Source organism: Budorcas taxicolor, chromosome 1, assembly GCF_023091745.1.
Source record: "Budorcas taxicolor isolate Tak-1 chromosome 1, Takin1.1, whole genome shotgun sequence".
In the NCBI taxonomy this organism is placed as follows: Eukaryota; Metazoa; Chordata; class Mammalia; order Artiodactyla; family Bovidae; genus Budorcas; species Budorcas taxicolor.
Genome location: NC_068910.1, coordinates 22,037,974 through 22,055,511, shown reverse-complemented (window position 1 = coordinate 22,055,511; position 17,538 = coordinate 22,037,974). Strand labels below are relative to the sequence as shown.

Genomic DNA, 17,538 nt, shown 5'->3' with positions numbered 1-17,538 from the left:
TATTCCTTCATACTTGTAGCTTTTCACGTAATTATAACGAACACTTCAGTGGAAAATGAGGTCTATCTAGAAATAATTAAGGTCCAGATGATAAAACCCTAGTTTAATGTCTCAGTCATTTCCATTTCCTCTAAATTTTGCTGGGATTAAAAAAATTCACTGTTATAACTTCTACTTTCATGATATGGTCTCCAGATGGCTGACTAAAATTTATTCCATCACCTTAAGGTTATTCAAGTTTCCTACAAAGCAGAACTGGAGGTGGGGGCAAGCATGCAAGCACCTAAAATAGCTTGTTTGAGGATATGAATACTGATGTGTATCAGAATCTATGGTAGGATTGTACTTTTAAAAAGAAGAATATGGATGTTAACAAAAGGTAGACAATAATTAAGATGCTTTGGATGTGTTCTGGGATAATTTTCTTCCTTTTTCATCAAAATTTGCATCTAGGAAAGCCACGATTCCTAGTTTAGATGCCTAAGGAGTTCAGATTGGGATATCTTAGCTTCAGCAGAAAAAAAAAAGTTATAATATCTCCAAGGACATTTAACTTTCAGCTAAGGTAAAACATATCTTTGAAAGGATGAACTTGTGTGTGTGTTTGTGTGTGTGTGTGTGTGTGTGTGGCCTTGTCACACCACACATGGGATCTTAGTTCCCCAGCCAGTGGTTGAACACATGCCCCTGCAGTGGAAGTGCAGCCTTAACCACTGAACCACCAGGAAAATCCCAAGATGTACGTTTTAAAAGTCAGCAATACATACATTTTGAAAAAAAAAATAAATAAAGGTATTTCCTGTAAAATCTGTTTGCCTCCTTTGATTGAACACTCATGGGTGTGCTGAGAAAAGTGTTAAATTTACCTGAGCAATGTCATATTTAATAGCCAAATCATTGGCTTATATGAGTAACAAAAGGTAGATACTGAGTTTATGTTTTTATGAAAAATGTTGTTAAAAATACAAAACTACTAAAGTTTACTACAGTGATTGAGAAATTCCAGATGGTTCTAAAGACAGAGTTCATGGTCACCCTCCTACTGGTACATAATGTGATAATACTCAAATGCCTTATCTTGCTTAAAAATATTTAATTAGTAAATGACTTTGTCTTGCTTTCTGTGCAGAAGTCACATGCTCCTTAGCTAGCCATTTATTTCTTTGTGTCCTAAAGATGACCACTGCCACCCCTCGCCCCCCAATTTGGCCAGATGGATGATTATTTCAACTTTTTTTCCTCCTCCCTTCCCATTTCCTACCCACACACTGCCTCCATTACACTCTGTACCTTACTCAGTCTTCTGTCCTATCACCATGGCTTTGGAAATTGCTCTTTCCACATATATCTTCCCTTTTCACCATTAAGTCATATGGTTCCTTTCTTTAAAATTTAACTCTCTTTTTACAGAAACATATGATTCTCTTCCATTCCTAGTTGCTTCATTCAAGCAAGCTTTTAGCTGTTTACTAACTTGGATTTGTTTACATGTTGCCTTGAAATAAGCACTGTCAGTCTTTTTTGTGTGTTTGTGTTGTATCTCCAAAACGGGATTATAGACTCTTTAAGAGAATGTCTTCTAAAAATTCAACCTACTCCAAGCACCTAGAACAGTGTTCACTTTGTGAAAAGGTGCTAAAACTTCCTTTGACTATCAAAGTCTATAGTATTGATAGTCATGGTAAATTTTAAAATAAAGACAGATGTGATATAAACTTTAAATTCACAGTACACTTCAACAATAACTCCCACGATTATCTGCGAGTAGTTAGAGCATTGAAAATACATAAATGGGGTGAGGGAAGGCCATGAGAGGTCTCTAGATAGTCTAAGATCAAAAGGTGAAGAGTGTTGGTTTGTTTTCAATCCATCTGTGGGTCGCTGATTAGATTCAGCACGCTGGCCAGCTCCCCCGTGCGCTGGCTTTATTGGCTTAAGTGAAAGGAGCCGGGGGAAGGAAGGCACCATCTGCTGCTTTGAATTAATAGATAACGGAGAAGCAGGAAGGAAGACAGTGCGACAGAGTCAACGCATTCGATGTTGCTGCACTCAGTTATTACAGTATCCTTGTCTGATTTTGGGGTCCCCAAGCCTCCACCCAGATACTCCAGCGAGACAGAATGAAGGAAGGGCTGAGCAACAAGAAACCCTTCTATTTCCATGGTAGGCTTACCTCAGCATAAAGTATTACCAGTTCTTGGAACTGAAGAATGCAGAGTAGGCAGGGGCGGGGGTTCTACTTAAAGAGTTGAGCTACATGGTGGATACATCAATCCGGTCAAAATCTTTTCTTTACCGTTGGGTGTATGTAAAGTAAACTGCTGGCATTGGAGCCTACACAGGTGGGACAAACAGGGTGGTTGGTGAGGAAAACGTGAGGAAAGCTGGTTATAGGGAATAGCCTTTCTTTTGTGTATAACATCTCGCCGACTTCGTCTCGGTGAGATCTCTGAACTTAGTGTGTCTAACAGCTGACAAAAAGTCCGCTTTTGTCAACTATCCTCTGACAGAATGTCACCACTGATTGATCTATTTCCTCCTCTCCCAAGAACTTTTTGTTCGCGGGACGGGAAGAGAGGTTGAAACCAAGAGGGCTGGGCATTAAGGAGGAAATTAGCCACAACGGGGTGGGAGTGAGGAGGCCGGGAAAGCACTGGGCTCACTACGGAAGCTCTGAGACTTTGGGGACGCTCCGCGCTCTTCCGGCTCCAGCCCGCTGCAGCCGCCCTTTATGCTGCGGACACGGGAGAGTTAAGCCAATAAACACGTAAGCGCCGCTCCCTCCCCAATCGGCAAGATGCCTCTTCGGCTCTAGGCTGCATCGACAGCTTGCAACACTCGGCATCTTTTCTGGAGGCGCCTCCTTCAGCGGCTGCAGATGGCACCCTGCTGTGGGCTCGGGGCTCGCAGTTGACTCCCTGCTTTGCCCACTTTGGGTCCACGGACGCACCTCTCCCCTTCCCTCCTCCCCTCGTGCTCGTGGGTCAGAGCCCAGCTCTCGAGCGCCGGGCGGAGGAAGCAGTCTCCGCGGCTGAGGCTGAGCAGCAGCGCGCTTGCTCCCTGATTTGGGGAGAAGCGGCCATCCGGGAGAGCCGACCCCCAGCTGCCTCCAGCGCCCCTCACCTTTTGCACCCCAAGCCAGGGGCTCCAAGGACCCCCCCCCCCCCTCCCCAGGCGCCAACATGCTGGACCCTTCATCCAGCGAAGAGGAATCGGATGAGATCGTGGAGGAGGAGAGCGGCAAGGAGGTGCTCGGCTCGGCCGCGTCCGGCGCGCGCCTGTCTCCCAGCCGCGCCAGCGAGGGCTCGGGCGGCGGCGCCGGGCTAGGGGGCGGCGGCGGGGCCGGCGCCGGGGCCGGGATGGGCGCCGGCGGCGGCGGGGGCAGCGGCGCGAGCAGCGGCGGCGGGGCCGGGGGGCTGCAGCCTAGCAGCCGCGCCGGTGGCGGCCGACCCTCCAGCCCTAGCCCGTCGGTGGTGAGCGAGAAGGAGAAGGAAGAGTTGGAGCGGCTGCAGAAGGAAGAGGAGGAGAGGAAGAAGAGGCTGCAGCTCTATGTGTTCGTGATGCGCTGCATCGCCTACCCCTTCAACGCCAAGCAACCCACCGACATGGCCCGCCGGCAGCAGAAGGTAGGTGCGCCTGGGAGGCCCAGAGAGTAGCGCCGGGACGTTGCCAGGCGGGCGGGGCGAACAATGGGAGCTGGCGGCGCAGCTGGCGAGGAGGAGCTGGAGGAGGAGGAGGAGACCGCGCCCCGGGGAAGGGGTTACAAGGCCCCCCTCTCCGCGGCCAGGCCTCGCCTAGCCCAGAGCGCACCAGGAGCTGCCCAGAACCAGCAAGGGTCCTGGAGGACAGCACCCTGTGCCTGGGCCTCCCTGCTGGGGAGCGAGGCGGGCAAGTTCCGCTGTGTAGCCCGGGAGGTTCAGAGTGACTTGCAGCCGGCGGCGCCCAGAGAGGCCTGGCTCGCTAGCCGGGCTCCCAGCACTCTCGAGCGGCCGGCGGCTGCGCTCAGCTCCCGGCCCGCCCTCCTGGGCGTGCGCAGGGCGAGCAGGGGCGCCCGGTAGGTGGGGGCTCCGGTACGGAGCAAGTGGAGCGCCTCCGAGCCGCGCTCAGGCTAACCCTGGCAGAGAACCACCGCAGGGGCAGGCGGGAGAAAGCGAGCCCGGAAGGCGAAGCTTCCCGTGACACTGCGAAGGGCACCCTCCTCCCTCCACCGGGTCAGATGATCACAGATTAGGGTCGACCTGGGGGTCCTCGGGACACCGCTTCACTTTGGGTGGGCTTCCTTCCAATGTCCCTTGCCCTTGCTCACTCACCCCAGAACAGGGGCAGGTATACTTGCTCCTTCTCCCGGGGTCAGCCCCTCTGCCTTCCTCCCTTTGACCCCCTTCTTTTCCCAAGGTGACTTCGCCGCCACCTTCTGGCTCTCCTAGGCCCTCCAAGCCCTGCCACTACTAGCTTGATAAAGTGCAGCTGGAAAAAGCCTTGCAATTATAAGCATCAAAAAGCTTTTTGTGTCTGAGGTTGGGGCAAGGCTAAGACGGTTCCGGACTGCCTTTGATGTGAAAAAAAAGTGCCTATTTCTATCAGCTGTTCTCCAGCCAGAGAAAGGGATTAGTTAATGCAGGTCGAGGGCGGTGGACCAGAAGAGGGTACTCAGCTGGAGTGAGTTGTGAAGCAAGTTAGCATCTCATTCTGTCTTTATCTATAGATGAGTCTGCCACAGCTGAACTAACAGAGAAGTCCGTGAAGCCCCCAGAGGGGCGGTGTGAGGGGCGATTAACGCCAGCTCTAACCCCCTCAGAGGTTACTGAGACTAGTTTCTTAAAATAGAGAATTTCTGGGTTGTTGCCATTTAAGACTGATTTATATGTTGCCTGGAGTAGAGTGTTAGGTTTTCCTATATTTATCCAGCCTTATCTTGAGTTAGCAGATTTCTCTTGTTTGTATTGCATGTATGTGTACACAAACCACCCAGAAGTGATGATTTATTTTGGCTATCACAAGCTTGGTTATCAGTTTTATTAAAGATAAAATTGATTTCCTGGTTGAGAAAGAACAGGTGGGCTGCACACTCCTTGCTTAACCCCACCCTCCCCCACCCCACCCTCTCATCAGTGGTTCCTTGCTTTTTCCATGTGTATTTTGAACTATCCTAGAGCAAAAGTATTTTCAGAACGTAAAAGTTTTTGGATAGTCTTTTAAGGTTGAGGCTTGGGTTCACAGGGCCTGGCATTTCAAGCTTCAGGTTGAAATTATTTCGGTAATTGTGTCTTTATAGCAGGGGAAATTCCATTTCCAAAATCTCTCTCATTAATAATGGCACCCACTAAAGAAGTCCTGTTCCTTTGTCAATGAAAAGCTGTTGTCACTTAAAGAAAAGTTAAGAAACAAACTTCCCATTATCAGTCAAAAGTCTCTCTAGCTCTGTCCTTCAAATACAGGTTGAAATCCAGCACCAGAATGGGAAAAGAAATTTATTCTCATAAAGACCCAGGTCTTCTAAACAGAAGCTTCAGCCACCTGAGAAAGAGCATCAGGAGGCTGGTTTTTCTGATCTGATATGGTATGTTTTACCCAGATCCATTCAAAGCTGTGGTTGAGGGACAAGTAAGGTGTGTTTTTACACATGACCTTAATATCAGAGGGACTCCAGGACAGACTGATAACACTGGTATTTGGTCAAACTATTTTTAGTTGTTGCAGCAGACTAAATACATACCCAGCAAAGCTGCCTCCAGGCTGTCTATATTGGTACGCTGAATATCTCTCTCTTTATTACAAAAACAAAAACAAAAAAACAAGCTTTCCCCAATACTATATCTTTGTGTTTGGTGCCTTTTTGGGGGGGAAAAAAAAAGTGTTCTGCTATTTTTCTCTAAGTAGAAAGCTTGAACTTTGATTCCCCCCCCCCACCCCCAAGGAGCCGTCATTGAAAGTAAAAGTTTGCATAATCATGGAGGCCAAACTTAAAGCCAAGAAATAAGATGGAATTAGTCTTGGAGAAATAAAAACTAGGTGTAAGGTAAACAGGAGTTTGTAGAAAAGAAATGGATGAACTAAAAAAAGAGGAAAAGTGATGTAGAGAAAGTGAATAGAGTGATAAGGGCTGGGGCAGAGAGAACTGCTTATGAAAAGCAATTGCTAAATTGGGGAAAAGGAAAGATCATATTGTCAAATCATTGTGCTGTATACCTTAAAGTTACACAGTGTTGTATGTCAATTATATCTCAATAAAGTTCAGGTGGAGGAAGACCATATTATACAGAGTTTAATAAACTTTAGGAAACCAACTAGTTTACTTGATAATAGTAACATTGGCTACTGTGTTTTAAGTACTTGCCAAGTGCAGGGCACTTACTTTAAGTCATTTTTTAAAAGCGGACTTCTTTTAAGGAGAGTCTTAGATTTAATGAAAAGTTGAGAAAATAATATAGAGAGTTCCCATACAACCCAGACAGTTTTCCTCTGTAATTATCTTATAGTAGTATGGGTACTTGTTGTACAAATAAAGAACCAACAGCTATGCCTTGTTTACTAAAATCTGTCATTTATTTAAATGTCCTTCGTTTTACCTAACTACCTATTTCCATTCCTAGATCATTTTATGTTCTTCTCATAATTAACAATGTAGGAATTATGAAGAGAACTTAAAATGATCTAAGAACAGAAATAGGAAGTTAGGTAGAAATGAATGACATTTAAATACACTATAGATTTTAGTTAGCAGCAATGTAAGGATTACCATCCCCAAAGAAAACTCAGTGAGGTTTTCTAATTTGCCTTAAAGCACTATGTAGACAGATGAGAGTGGGAATTTAGGCATGGGGTTCTGATTTCAAATCCTATCTCTTTAATATTCAACACTGGCCAGAAGTATTCTAAATGAGAAATAGAAGGCTAGGAGAAGGAAATGGCAACCCACTCCAGTGTTCTTGCCTGGAGAATCCCAGGGATGGGGGAGCCTGGTGGGCTGCCGTCTCTGGGGCCTCACAGAGTCGGACACGACTGAAGCGACGTAGCAGCAGCAGCAGCAGCAGCATCCTGACAACACATCTAGTGCACTTCTTGACTCAGGGTTATTTCTATTCGAGTTGAGAGAGACCTGCCCCTTCCACTTTGAACACCTATCCAAAAAAATCAACATGGGGAAAATAATCCTTGAAGTACCAATTTCATAAAGAGTATGAAGGAGAGAAAGGGCTTCCCTGGTAGCTCAGCTGGTAAAAAAAGCCATATGCAATGTAGGAGACCCTGGTTCGATCCCTGGGTTGGGAAGATCCCCTGGAGAAGGGAACGGCTACCCACTCTAGTATTCTTGCCTGGAGAATCCCATGGACAGAGGAGGCTACAGTCCATGGGATCACAAAGAGTCGGGCATGGGAGTGACTTTCACTCGCTCACTCATGAAGGAGAGAGATGGCTGTTAGCTGGTAAATCTGAACAGCAGACTGTTGTCAGTCTTTCTGTATACTTTGAACTGGGAAAAAAAAATTTATTTTAGCTCAAAAGAACAATTGGGAAGGAACAGAGGGAAAAGATGCCATTGCTGGATCATTCTGAAAGTTAATTACTTAGGCTTCACTTTTACTGGGAAAGAGAATGCCTAGGTTTTCGGTCTTTCCAGGTAAAAGAAGGGATTTGAAACAAACTATGTGAAAATATTGTTAGCGAATAAGGTCATGTGCCTGATGTACAGTGAAGTCAAATAAACCAAACATCAGAGTTTGGAGCAGAGAAAGATTTATTGCAGGGCCAGCCAAAGAGAACCAGTGGCTCGAGCTCAAAACCCCTGAACTCCCCGATGGCTTTGGAAAAGATTTTTATAGGCAGAATTTAGGGTGAAGGCTGCAGACTGTGTGACTTTCCTCTGATTGGTTGGTGACAAGTTAACAGGGTGGTGCTCTGGGAACCTTGCCTCAGCCTGAAGTTGCCATTCTCCCCCTGAGTGGCGGCTTTGAAAATGAAAGAAAGTGAAAGTGAAGCCGCTCAGTCGTGTCCGACTCTTTGCGACCAGTAGACTGTAGCCCACCAAGCTCCTCCGTCCATGAAATTCTCCAGGCAAGAATACTGGAGTGGGTTGCCATTTCCTTCTCCAGGGGATCTTCCCGACCCAGGGATCGAACCCAGGTCTCCCACATTGCAGGCAGACGCTTTAGCCTCTGCACCACCAGGGAAGCAAAAAGCTCAAAGATAGTGTTGTCTGTGTGTGTGCTCAGCTGTGTCTGACTCTTTGAGACCCTGTGGAGTGTAGCCCACCAGGCTCCTCTGTTCACGGGATTTCCCAGGCAAGAATACTGGAGTGGGTTGCCGTTTCCTTCTCCAGGGGATTTTCCTGGATGAGGAGCCGAACCCACAGCTCCTTCACTGGCAAGCGGATTCTTTACCACTGAGCCATCCTATCGATATATTCCTTGAGGGGGAACCAGTACCTGTGACCCAAGGCTCCGTGTTTCTTGATCGCAGCTCCCTTGTCTCTGCATCCCCTCCCTTTCCTGATTAGCACGGGTTTGAACCTGCTCTTTGGAACACAGAGGAGGTCCTGGAGGTTACATAAAGTCTATTTCCTACAAAAAAAGAAATGGGTGAACACAGAAAGGATTTATACCCAGAAACTGCACAGGGTCTTGCTAAATTTCAATATGTTATCATTTATAGGTATATTGTCCTTGTACTACTGTAAATCTAAATATAGCATGTTGGTAATGATAATTTATGACCACAACAAAAACCTAGTCATCAGGCTGTCACATTGTATGTTTTAGCAGCTGATAAATGATAATTTGAAAAACAGTTCTGAGCTTTCTTTGTCTCCTTTTTGTCAGAATGCTAGAGTGAATACCTAGAAGCTGGCATGACAGAGCTATACCATATGTTTCTAAATCACGTAGTAATGGTGATGAGTGGCTGCCTCATGTGAACCACCTACTTACAGAAGTTCCTGAGGGAATGTAAAAGCAGGCACTGTAAACAATTCTGTGTAATGTGTAAATTGACATGACCTGTTTCGGTTTTTGTTTTAACTTGGCTAGGAACTATTTGTAATGCCTGGATTCCAGATGTCCAGAATGAATTATGAGTGCATATGTAGGTGTGTATACATGTGTGTCTGTGTGTATTGTGTGTGTGTGTTCAGTCATGTCCAACTCTTTGCAACCCGATGAACTGTAGCCTGCCAGGCTCTTCTGTCCTTGAAAGCTGCCAGGCAAGAATACTGGAGTGGGTTGCCATTTCCTACTACAGGAGATCTTTCTGACCCAGGGATCAAACCCATCTCTCTTGCGTCTCTTGCGTTGATAGGTGGATTCTTTAGCACTGCATCACCTGTGTTCACAAACACACACAGGCACATCACACACACATCATGGCATCACCAATGCAATGGACATGAACTTGGGCAAACTTCAGGAGATGGTGAGGGATAGGGAGGCCTGGCATGCAGCCATCCATGGGGTCAAAAGACTTGAACACAACTGGGCAACTAAACAACACCTGTATGTACTGGGTTGGCCAAAAGTTCTTTCAAGTTTTTCTGTACCATCTTATAGAAAACTTGAAAGGAACTTTTGGCCAACCCAGGATATGATGAGAGAAAGGGGCAGTGCCAAAGTTGTATCTTTTCTATCTGAATTCCTCATTCAAGAGGACTTGAACTTACAACACATTAGGTCTAGTCATCAAGTTACTCATTTCCATGTGATTCAGCTTATATTTTGCTCTAAAATTATGGCTCAAGTTGAGTCACTGTTAGCCAGAGAAATTCCATCTTTATTCACTAACTTCTTTGACTTTGTTGTTCAGTTATGACTCAAAAGCTCATAACTTTCATAAAATTTAAGACCAAGTGCTAGGTTACTAAATATGTCTGAGTGTGTGTGTATTTTAAATCAATAGTGGTGATTCATTCATTCAGATATGCTTTGAGGCACTTAGGTTACTCTTCAAATATCTGAAGGGTTGCATTGTTAATGCAACATACAATTTGCATTTTAAAAATTAAAATATTTTCACCTTTTGAGAAAACTAAATGACTGTTCAAACAGGATTCCTTGAGAAAGAATTATGTTTTTCTCTTCTTCAGGAAAATAATTGAATTCTTTAAATCTGCTTTTTGGCATTTCCCCCCAGCCCCCAATCATCTTGGTGCAATGGGCAGGAACTGTTAGGGACTGGTACTAGAAGAGACATTTTGAAGATACAGAAAACCAAAAAAGTAATGAGAAGTTCTTGCCTCATTACACACTTGGAATAGCCTTTTGCTTCCCTAAAACTGGACTGAACAACAAAGGAAATTAAATCTTTCATTCCTGAAAAACTGTACTGTGTAAAGTGGTAAAAGTCAAATAATTCCAAGGTCTTTTTCCTTCAAAAGCAAACTTAATACATAACCATAGGCTGTTACATTAAAATATAGCCAGTATTTGGGGCCAAGTGTTCATACAACTTAAGTTGGAATCATCAGGGGTGTTTTACTTACTTAGACCAAGTTCTAAGAAAGACCAGTTATTCATTGCACCAAATATTCTCCCAGGCTTTGTGAAGAACTGGAAGATAGTTGTGAGGTATGATTCTCGATTGGAGAGTTTCTGTTCTAGGTTGGAAGCTGTCAGATAAATTGAGAATAAGGTAGTGTTTAATTGTAAGATGCTGCTTATGGGCCAAAGAACTAAATAGACATTTCTCCAAAGAAGACATACGGATGGCTAACAAACACATGAAAAGATGCTCAACATCACTCATTATCAGAGAAATGCAAATCAAAACCACAATGAGGTACCACTTCACACCAGTCAGAATGGCTGCGATCCAAAAATCTGCAAGCAATAAATGCTGGAGAGGGTGTGGAGAAAAGGGAACCCTCCTACACTGTTGGTGGGAATGCAAACTAGTACAGCCACTATGGAGAACAGTGTGGAGATTCCTTAAAAAATTGCAAATAGAACTCCCTTATGACCCAGCAATCCCACTGCTGGGCATATACACCGAGGAAACCAGAATTGAAAGAGACACATGTACCCCAATGTTCATCGCAGCACTGATTATAATAGCCAGGACATGGAAACAACCTAGATGTCCCTCAGCAGATGAATGGATAAGAAAGCTGTGGTACATATACACAATGGAGTATTACTCAGCCGTTAAAAAGAATTCATTTGAATCAGTTCTGATGAGATGGACGAAACTGGAGCCGATTATACAGAGTGAAGTAAGCCAGAAAGAAAAACACCAATACAGTATACTAACACATATATATGGAATTTAGAAAGATGGCAATGACGACCCTGTATGCAAGACAGGAAAAAAGACGCAGCTGTCTATAACGGACTTTTGGACTCAGAGGGAGAGGGAGAGGGTGGGATGATATGGGAGAATGGCATTCTATCATGTATACTATCATGTAAGAATTGAACCGCTAGTCTATGTCTGACGCAGGATACAGCATGCTTGGGGCTGGTGCATGGGGATGACCCACAGAGATGTTATGGGGAGGGAGGTGGGAGGGGGGTTCATGTTTGGGAACACATGTAAGAATTAAAGATTTTAAAATTAAAAAATAAATAAATAAAAAAAAAAAAAAATTAAAAAAAAAAAAAAAAAAAAAAAAAAAAGAATTGATGCTTTTGAACTGTGGTGTTCGAGAAGACTCTTGAGAGTCCCTTGGACTGCAAGGAGATCCAACCAGTCCATCCTAAAGGAGGTCAGTCCTGGGTGTTCCTTGGAAAGACTGATGCTGAAGCTGAAACTCCAATACTTTGGCCACCTGATGCAAAGAGCTGACTCACTGGAAAAGACCCTGATGCTGGGAAAGATTGAGGGCAGGAGGAGAAGGGGATGACGGAGGATGAGATGGTTGGACGGCATCACCGACTCAATGGACATGGGTTTGGGTGGACTCTGGGAGTTGGTGATGGACAAGAAGGCCTGGTGTACTGTGGTTCATGGGGTTGCAAAGAGTCGGACATGACTTAGTGATTGAACTGGAACTGGACTGGATTACAAATACTAAAGTAGGAGAAGGGGAGAGTGTGCGCACATACAGGATCGGATATAGTAGTAGTAAAAATCTTCACGGGGGAAGTAGACTAGGGTGAGTGATAGCAAAAACTCAGCCTCTGTGCACTGGTGCCAAATCGAATTTCGGAGACAGAGTTCGGGGTGAAGTAGAAAGGAATAGATTTATTGCTTTGCCAAGCAAGGGGGACACAGTGGACTTGTCCCCTTCAAAACTGCATATCCCAACCTGGAGGAATTTGAGTTTTATAGCAGTGGTTCAAGGTTGTGGTTGCTGATAAAGAACAGAGTATGTGCAGGGCGTTAATCTGGCATCAGGTGATCTCCTGACCATTTCTCTAGAATGAAGATTGTTTCATCAAGTAGTTAACATCTTCCATCTATTGTGAGGCTTGGTTTATGTAGAAGAGCTGAAAGGTATTGTTCTGTATATCCCTTGAGGCAGGCTCCTGTGCTAAGACTACACTATTGTTTCTTGGCTGGTCCTCCTTTGTATCTGCATCCCTTCCCTTCCTTGATTAGAACTGTTTGAACTTTACCCCTCGGAACTCAGGGAGGATCCTGGAGCTGAAACCCGTTTCCTACAAACAAGAAAGGGGGTGCACTTTGCATGGGACAGGGAGCTGGGCACAGAAAGCCTTCTGTGTCCAGGAGCCCCATGGGATCCTGTTCAGTTTCAGTTCAGTTTAGTCACTCAGTCGTGTCCGACTCTTTGCGACCCCATGAATCGCAGCACTCCATCACCAACTCCCGGAGTTCACTCATATTCGCGTCCATCGAGTCAGTGACGCTATCCAGCCATCTCATCCTCTGTCGTCCCCTTCTCCTCCTGCCCCCAATCCCTCCCAGCATCAGAGTCTTTTCCAATGAGTCAATTCTTCACATGAGGTGGCCAAAGTACTGGAGCTTCAGCTTTAGCATCATTCCTTCCAAAGAAATCCCAGGGTTGATCTCCTTCAGAATGGACTGGTTGGATCTCCTTGCAGTCCAAGGGACTCTCAAGAGTCTTCTCCAACACCACAGTTCAAAAGCATCAATTCTTCAGCACTCAGCCTTCTTCACAGTCCAACTCTCACATCCATACATGACCACAGGAAAAACCATAGCCTTGACTAGACGGACCTTAGTTGGCAAAGTAATGTCTCTGCTTTGGAATATGCTATCTAGGTTGGTCATAACTTTTCTTCCAAGGCATAAGCGTCCTTTAATTTCATGGCTGCAGTCACCATTTGCAGTGACTTTGGAGCCCCCAAAAATAAAGTCTGACACTGTTTCCACTGTTTCCCCATCTATTTGACATGAAGTGATGGGGCCAGATGCCATGATCTTCATTTTCTGAATGTTGAGCTTTAAGCCAACTTTTTCACTCTCCTCTTTCACTTTTATCAAGAGGCTTTTTAGTTCCTCTTCACTTTCTGCCATAAGGGTGGTGTCATCTGCATATCTGAGGTTATTGATATTTTCTCCTGGCAATCTTGATTCCAGCTTGTGTTTCTTCCAGCCCAGTATTTCTCATGATGTACTCTGCATAGAAGTTAAATAAGCAGGATGACAATATACAGCCTTGATGTACTCCTTTTCCTATTTGAAACCAGTCTGTTGTTCCAAGCCCAGTTCTAACTGCATACAGATTTCTCAAGAGGCAGGTCAGGTGGTCTGGTATTCCCATCTCTTGAAGAATTTTCCACAGTTTATTGTGATCCACACAGTCAAAGGCTTTGGCATAGTCAATAAAGCAGAAATAGATGTTTTTCTGGAACTCTCTTGCTTTTTCCATGATCCAGCAGATGTTGGCAATTTGATCTCTGGTTCCTCTGCCTTTTCTAAAACCAGCTTGAACATCTGGAAGTTCACAGTTGACATATTGCTGAAGCCTGGCTTGGAGAATTTTGAGCATTACTTTACTAGTATGTGAAATGAGTGCAATTGATAGTTTGAGTGATAGTGATAGTTTGAGCATTCTTTGACATTGCTTTTCTTTGGGATTGGAATGAAAACTGACCTTTTCCAGTCCTGTGGCCACTGCTGAGTCTTCCAAATTTGCTGGCATATTGAGTGCAGCACTTTCACAGCATCATCTTTCAGGATTGGAAACAGCTCAACTGAAATTCCATCACCTCCACTAGCTTTGTTCATAGTGAAGCTTTCTAAGGCCCACTTGACTTCACATTTCAGGATGTCTGGCTTTAGGTGAGTGATCACATCATCATGATTATCTGGGTTGTGAAGATCTTTTTTGTATAGTTCTTCCGTGTATTCTTGCCACCTCTTCTTAATATCTTCTGCTTCTGTTAGGTCCATACCATTTCTGTCCTTTATCGAGCCCATCTTTGCATGAAATGTTCCCTTGGTATCTCTAATTTTCTTGAGGAGATCTCTAATCTTTCCCTTTCTGTTGTTTTCCTCTATTTCTTTGCACTGATGGCTGAAGAAGGCTTTCTTTTTTCTTCTTGCTATTCTTTGGAACTCTGCATTCAGATGCTTATATCTTCCCTTTTCTCCTTTGCTTTTTGCTTCTCTTCTCTTCACAGCTATTTGTAAGGCCTCCCCAGACAGCCATTTTGCTTTTTTGCATTTCTTTTCCATGGGGATGGTCTTGATCCCTGTCTCCTGTACAATGTCACGAACTTCATTCCATAGTTCATCAGGCACTCTGTGTATCAGGTCTAGGCCCTTAAATCTATTTCTCACTTCCACTGTATAATCATAAGGGATTTGATTTAGGTCATACCTGAATGGTCTAGCGATTTTCCCTACTTTCTTCAATTTAAGTCTGAATTTGGTAATAGGTCTTAAAAATTTTGCATGATTTGTGTAACCATAAGGAAAGGCAGGTATTCCAGTTAGGAGAAAAGCATGATGTAGGAGGATTGTGGCAGAGAGTCACTGTTTCTTGGATTAATCATTCCATTCTTTTGGTTCTAAATGACAGAAACCCAACTGAAGCGGCCACATCAATAGGAAAATAAGGGGACAGGAAAGGTTTATTGGTGCATATAACTTAAAAATCCAGTGCAAGGTGCAGTCATGGCTGGATCTAGGAGTTTAAATGACTTCCTTAACAATGAAGAAAGCTGATGTTGAGAAGAAAGGTTATGTATTGAAACCTGTGTTTGAACTTAAACTCTACCACTAATAAACCACCAATTTCAGGAAAGTCACTGTCTGTCCTTGGGGTAATTTCTACTCTGCCTTATGAAGAGGGAATAGGGAACCCTCAAATAATCTCTTGTCACCTTTGTATATCATATTTGATATATAATAGTTGATATTTCTTTCTCGGCAATGAGGTCACTCATTATCAAGACATAATTTCATTCAAATTTGTATTTGGTATGTTTTGATAGTATAAAATAAGGCATTGTCTTCAAAGAATTTGAGATGAAGTTAGAGTTCAATTTGTGTTTTTCATGGAGGAGATTCAATCTTAAAAGATTACAAGGCTACAGACCATGCAAGAGATTCAGGTTATGGGATAAAATGGACTGAAAGTATATTTTTGACTACAGTATATTTTTCAAAATTTTGAATTTGTTCTCAACATTTAAAACTGTCAAGATATTACATGTAAAAATTTGTGTTTCTGGCTCCTCTTATAACTGGAAAATATAGCAAAGCTGACCTGAGTTTTTAATGAATCTGCAAAAAGCAACAGAAATAAGACTATCAGTCTTCACTTAACTAATGGAATGTTAATCACTTTAAATAAATTAAGTATGCTCATTCTAAGAGGAACATCATAGAAATTTGATTGGTAGGACAGCAGCAATCTGGTTCTTTCCAACACTGTCTCTGCTTGCCATTGCTGCTCTAATATTGATGGTCTGACCCTTGCCTCTGTAATGCATCCAAGAAAAAGATCTAGAATTTGGAACTCTGTGTTACCTGTCTCTGACAGGTGTTTCTCCATTGGGATCAGATTTATAGTTTCTGCACAACTGGAGAGCTGACAGTCAGAATTACCTTATTATTTTTTCATTTGTCCATCCAAGCATGTGAAAGAATTACTTCTCTGTTGTTAGCAGGCAAAGAAAAGGTGCTGAAGTCGGTCAGTGATTTAAAGCCTGGCCGTTGCTTTTGACATATGATGTATAGTGCAGGAAAGAGCATAGATTCTGAAAGTTGAATGCCTACGTTTGCTCTTCTGGATGTACCCCAAGCAGGCTCTGATTTGGAGCAACATACTTAAACACTCTGTGGCTCAGTTTACTCGTCAGTCAAGTAGGAATAGTAATGGTGCTTCCATCATTAAGTTCTTGTGAAAAGTGAGTGAGCTAATATAGTAAAGCTCTTAGAACAATGCCTGGCATGTGGTGAGTAGTACAAAAGTGTTCCTCTTATTGCTAATTTGATATGTACAGTTTTGTGTATTTTTTTTAATCTGTGAAAGGAATGTATGTGACGTGCTGACCATAGTATGCCTTTATATTCAGTATTGCTATTATCCTCATGATCATTATCCTTATTGATATGATAAGTAGACCCAGGAATAAATGGTTACCATAACAACATTGCCTACAGAGTAGATGAGGTTGAGCATACAATACATCATTATTCCTTCTTGTTGTGACACTTCATTAACTCTGCAGGTCATTAGTCTCTGTTTCAAATGCCTAGTCAGTTTTTTGACCTAGTAGCTGTGTGACCTTTGGTGTATTATCCAATCTCTCTAAGTCTTAGTTCCTTCCTGTATAAAAGGGGGGAAATAATAGTGAGGATTGCAAGAAAAAAATTATGTTAATTGCTTAATAAGCCCTTTAATTCAGTTCAGTTCAGTCGCTCAGTCATGTCTGACCCTTTGCCGCCCCATGAATAGCAGCACACCAGGCCTCCCTGTCCATCACCAACTCCTGGAGTTCCTCAAACTCATGTCCATCGAGTCAGTGATACCATCCAGCCATCTCATCCTCTGTCGTCCCCTTCTCCTCCTGCCCCCAATCCCTCCCAGCATCAGAGTCTTTTCCAATGAGTCAACTCTTCACATGAGGTGGCCAAAGTACTGGAGTTTCAGCTTCAGCATCAGTCCCTCCAATGAATACCCAGGACTGATCTCCTTTAGGATGGACTGGTTGGCTCTCCTTGCAGTCCAAGGGACTCTCAAGAGTCTTCTCCAATACCACAGTTCAAAAGCATCAATTCTTCAGCGCTCAGCATTCTTCACAGTCCGACTCTCTCATCCGTACATGACCATTGGAAAAACCATAGCCTCAACTAGACAGACTTTGTTGGCAAAGTAATGTCTCTGCTTTTCAATATGCTATCTAGGTCGGTCATAACTTTTCTTCGAAGGAGTAAGTGTCTTTTAATTTCATGGCTGCAGTCACCATCTGCAGTGATTTTGGAGCCCCCAAAAATAAAGTCTGACACTGTTTCCACTGTTTACCCATCTATTTGCCAGGAAGTGATGGAACCAGATGCCATGATCTTCGTTTTCTGAATGTTGAGCTTTAAGCCAACTTTTTCACACACTCCACTTTCACTTTTATCAAGAGGCTTTTGAGTTCCTCTTCACTTTCTGCCATAAGGGTGGTG

At 43.8% G+C, this 17,538-nt stretch overlaps 1 protein-coding gene across 1 annotated transcript in view; it reads left to right on the top strand.

The window, feature by feature from the left end:
* Positions 1-3,182: 3,182 nt before the first annotated feature.
* CADPS (calcium dependent secretion activator) overlaps positions 3,183-17,538 on the top strand; it is a 480,748-nt gene continuing 466,392 nt past the window's right edge. Inside the window, exon 1 of the mRNA XM_052657031.1 lies at positions 3,183-3,626. Within this exon, the coding sequence (XP_052512991.1) occupies positions 3,183-3,626 (444 nt within the window). The remainder of the gene's footprint in view (positions 3,627-17,538) is intronic.